Source organism: Elaeis guineensis, chromosome 1 (assembly GCF_000442705.2).
Source record: "Elaeis guineensis isolate ETL-2024a chromosome 1, EG11, whole genome shotgun sequence".
Taxonomy (NCBI): Eukaryota; Viridiplantae; Streptophyta; class Magnoliopsida; order Arecales; family Arecaceae; genus Elaeis; species Elaeis guineensis.
Window position 1 is genome coordinate 148073280 of NC_025993.2, and position 4666 is coordinate 148077945.

General features: G+C 42.3%; 1 protein-coding gene across 1 annotated transcript in view; it reads right to left on the bottom strand.

The window, feature by feature from the left end:
* Nucleotides 1-555: 555 nt before the first annotated feature.
* Nucleotides 556-4666, bottom strand: part of LOC105061288 (polygalacturonase inhibitor 2-like) — a 15469-nt gene continuing 11358 nt past the window's right edge. Inside the window, exons 3-4 of the mRNA XM_073254629.1 lie at nucleotides 1151-1396; nucleotides 556-1092 (exon numbers count right to left, since the gene is read on the bottom strand). Of these exons, the coding sequence (XP_073110730.1) occupies nucleotides 556-1092; nucleotides 1151-1396 (783 nt within the window). The remainder of the gene's footprint in view (nucleotides 1093-1150; nucleotides 1397-4666) is intronic.

Below are 4666 nucleotides of genomic sequence, written 5' to 3' on the forward strand. Positions count from 1 at the left end.
TTATTATATTGCTGTATGCTTGTCTCATATATTTTAATAACATTGTGTAGTAAATAACTAAATATTTTAAATTGATGGTAATTGGTCGTCTTCCTCAACAAGGACATGTGCTGCATATATCTTGGATAATTTGACCAGCAAACCAACTTGCGAGAAGCATTTCTTACCATAACGGCTTCCAAGGGCACCCGATCCACTAAGCCCACATGCCAGTGAAAGGTTAAAATTTTAGTGACTTTTCTATATATATTCTTATTTAAAAATGTTTGGACTAAAATCATACACTTAATGATTGAAATGAAGCTGGCCAGATTTATTTTGAGGCCATCATTCTTTCTTCAAAAATTTGAATGCTTATCAAATTATTGCATTGCATTATTTTATCATTATTATTATTTGAGACATGCTGTATACACTTTTTTGTTCTTTTGATCCGTTTGAGAAAGTAAACAATCAAATCAATTATTACATACGTATATTATTTTATTAAAATACTATTTAACCAAGTATTTGATCATTGTGTCCTAAATTTATAGTTTGACCCGGCATCAGTTTTCACTTGCAAGCCGCGAGCGGGCCCCCGCAGAGGCACTTGTTGTTGGAGTAGGAAGACTGGCCAAACTTCGCGGTCAGGGCACCGGCCGGGATTTCTCCGCACAGCTCGTTGTAGCTCACGTTGAACTGGACCAGACCGGTCACCTGGTTGATCTGGGCCGGTATCCCTCCATAGATCTTGTTATGGCTCAAATCCAACAAGGTCAGCTTTGTCGGGAAGCTCACGTCCGTCAGGTCAAAGCTTAGCATGTTCCTCGAGAGATCGATCTGGGTGGCCGGTTTAGACGAACCGAACAAGAAGGACGCGTCGCTGGCGATCTGGTTCCACGAGAGGTCAATGATGCCCCAGTTCGGCCCGCCGAGAAAGGCGGGTATAGTGCCGGTGAGGGAGTTGTGGAAGAGGTAGAGGTCAGGCGGGGAGTCCTTGGAGAAGGAGCCGAAGGAGGCGGGGACGGCGCCGGAGAGGCGGTTGTGGTCGAGGTGGAGGGCTTGAAGGTTGGGGAGATTGGCGAGGGAGGAGGGGATGGCACCGGAGAGCTGGTTGTCTAGAGGTCCATGATGGTGAGGGTGGTGAGGGTGGAGAGGAAGGCAGGACGGGCCCGGAGACGGCGGTGTTCATGATGCGGAAGAGCTGGATGTTCTTGAGGCCGGCGAGGGCGGTGGGGATGGTGCCTGACAGCTTAGGGAGCTGGTTGAGGAGGAGGTTGTTGAGGTGGGGGAGGTCTGCAATGGCCGGAGTGATGGTGCCGGTGAGGTTGTCGTCCTGGAAGATGGAGAGGCCGGTGACGCGGCCGGTGGAGTCGCAGTCGACGCCGTACCAGTCACAACAGGCGGTGGAGGTCTTTTAGGAGGCAAAGTGGTAGGCGTTGTTGAAGGCGGTCTTGATGGAGAGGAGGGCCTTCTGGTCGTCTTAGTTGCACTGGGCAGCGGAGATGGGAAGGGGGGTGGACGACACGAGGAAGAGAAGGAAAAATAGGAGCAAAGAGGAGACAGTGAGACCGGATGCCATTTTTATGGTTTAGATGAAGATAATTAATTTGGTGCAAGCAAAGTTTGTTGGAACTTGAAGGATGGAGGGGAGAAGGGGTGGCGTTTTATAGCAAGTTTGGGAGATAGAAGTCGGTCAATTGTGGCGTGCTAGCCATGCATCTTATCCAGAATGGAGAAGAGTAAAGAAAATGTGGCGGCGCCATGGAAACGGGTGGCATCAAGCAAGAAAACTTGAGGAGAAACGGTCGAAGGACAGGGTGAGGAGTTCTGCTGACCCCTTCGGCTGTGCTTTGTTTAAAATGAGTAAATCGTAAAGTACAAGAACGGTAAGATTGTGTGAGATCTCGAGGGTGGTAGTATTGGTGTTCCACGTAATACTAAGTGGATAAAGATATATAATGCTAAGAATGTGAATGACTTGACTTAAATTAATTTGCTGAGGAAGGTGCTATTTATTCGTTGGTGGACCTTCTGGAGTTTCGTTTGAATAGATGGGGTTAGGCAGATTTGTTTTGAATCATAACATCTAGAAGTAATGTTCTAGGGCCCAACCATGGCAACCAAAAACGCAAAATCTCCACCCACTGGCATGGATGGATTGGTGTAATTCATGGGACCGGAGTGACACGTGACAATCTTGGAAGAATACGTGCATATTTGGTACTAGGGTTGCGCCTCGAAACATTTTTCAAACCTCAAATATCGTCTCCAATTTTATTACGATGGTGCTTTTGAAAAATGTAGGTCCAGATATGTTTGATAACCGGGTCTCCGTTCGGGTAGTTTTATTTTTGACAATATTTTCTTGATGATAAGGGAGACAGCAGAGAAGAATAAAATGAAAGAATAAAAGAGATCACAAAGGTTGGTCAGCATAGCAGAAGTTGCTAACCCAGAGAAAGTAACAGAGAAGAGAAGAAGATGCGAGAAGAAAAGAGAGTAGGAAAGTAACAAAGATCTCAGTTTGAACGATCCTTCAGTCTTAGGTTCCTTGTGGAAGTATTAATCAACAGCCGTGACAACAAGAGGAGAGACAGTCCTCAAGCCAGCAAAAAGAGATCTCAAATCTGTGAGGTTGCAGCAGGTCAGAAGCCAACAGCATTCGGACTCTCTTAGGAGTAAAATCTCCTCTACTCTTGGACAAGTTTACCATCATTATCAGGGAAATGAGTAGAAGGCCAGAAAGTCCCGTAGGAAGTGAAAGAAACTGCAATCAAGGTAATCAAGGGAGTCTGGTCTGAGAAGATATTATTTATGCGAGGATGATCCTTGGGACCGACGAACTGTTGGTGGAGGGGGACTTGATGATGGTGGTGACTTAGCTTCAGGGAATTTGAGACCATGCGACTATTTCTCATCCGATGTCCAGATTTGCTTTGGGGATGTTCCTCTCGTGAGATTCAGCACATTTATTGTGAGGCAAACAGTGCAACAGATTGGGTGGTCTTATTTATTGCCATCACTTGTATAGAATTTGGATTAATGCTTCTCTTTTATCTTTATCCTTTCGAGACATTTTTGTTTCTGATCTTTTGGATTGTCTTCATTACTAAGGTTGTATGAAGCGACTGTCCCATTAAAGAAAAAAAATAAAAAAAAGCATAATCAAGGGAGTCCTCCTACTCAAATAAGTATCTGCAAGCCCGTGCATTCTTTTTTGACATTATCTTTGATAGCAATAGATGGATAAAATGGCAGATCTGTATGACTCATCACTGCCAACTAACCACATTCTAGATGAAGAGCAATCGCTTAGGTGCAAAATTCATCAGAAATAAGTTGATTAATGACATCCATTTTAGTCTGATTCATACTAATTTTATCATTTCGAAATGAACGTAGTCCTAGTAGTGTTTTTTTTCTTGAAAAGGAAAAACAAAACAAGGAATTCCCAGGATTACGGCATATACACTAATCTACAAGTATCACACGAGGAAAGCAAAAACATGGAGACCTAGAAATCAACTAATCGTATCTGCTAAGCCGGTATAACTACAAAAGATCTGCCACACTATCAACCTACTCACTGCCTTCTTGACATGTATGAGAATACTCCACCAACGAGTCCAGAAGACCAATAACGTAAGGATGAGTAGAAGATGAAGATCTACAAGCAATCTAAGATATGACAGCCTGCTAGTTTCGACCTTTAACCAAATTCTGTGAGCATGCAGAACTGAGATGGCATATGGAAAACCCTTCCAAGCTCCTCATTGTTCGGGAAATGATGGTAGCTGGAGAACCTTTCACCCCTCCTTCCCGTGCTTAGGCCTCTTACCCATTTTCTTTAAGAACCACAGCCACATTAGTCCTGTACGAAGGTTTGCACCTGGGCCTAGCCTCCAAGGAAATCTGGTACATAATTTAGGCTGGGCTTGATAAGGGGCAGATGAGCTGACTTAATTTCCAACACTAGCTGCAAAGAAGAGAACTGACAGATGGCACATGAAAAACAGAGCAAAATGGGAATAGAAATTAAAAATGCACCCTAGCATTGCATTCTAGTTTACTATTTTGCTCTTTTTTTCCTCTTGCAGAGAAGGCTGCTGAGAATTTTTGAACTCCAGAATTAATTGGATGGGAAAGAGGTGATCTGAAAATCTCCTCACCAAAAACCACATCTGGAACTGTGTCAGTCCTAAAGGTAATTCAGTAGAAAAAGAGGGAAAGTATGGTCAATGAATAAATGGAGAAATATATTTTGTTTGATTGGATTTTTCAAAAAAGAAAAATAAGAAAGCAGTTCTTTTATAAGAATAAGATTTTCATATTTTATGGAAAAGAAAAATCCATAATGAATATATATATGAAAGTCACTTTTCTACGGACTGGGATTGGCGTAATTTTTTCCAATCGTGCTTAATTTTAAGCTTTTAGATAGAATGAGGAAGATCTTTCCCTTTATTAAGTATATAACATATATTTTGTATAACTTTCCCAAAAATGTGGATGCTTAATCAAACATAAGTCATTTTGGAATGTACCATTTTTTTTTTCTAGTTAACCAACATGGAAAAATACTTTTTTAGGCATTATGTATCCAAGCATCAACTTCCTAAGATAAATATTCTAGTGGAGAAATTTTTCTGCGAACCAAAGGAGTACTAAAGGTAATGGAAGT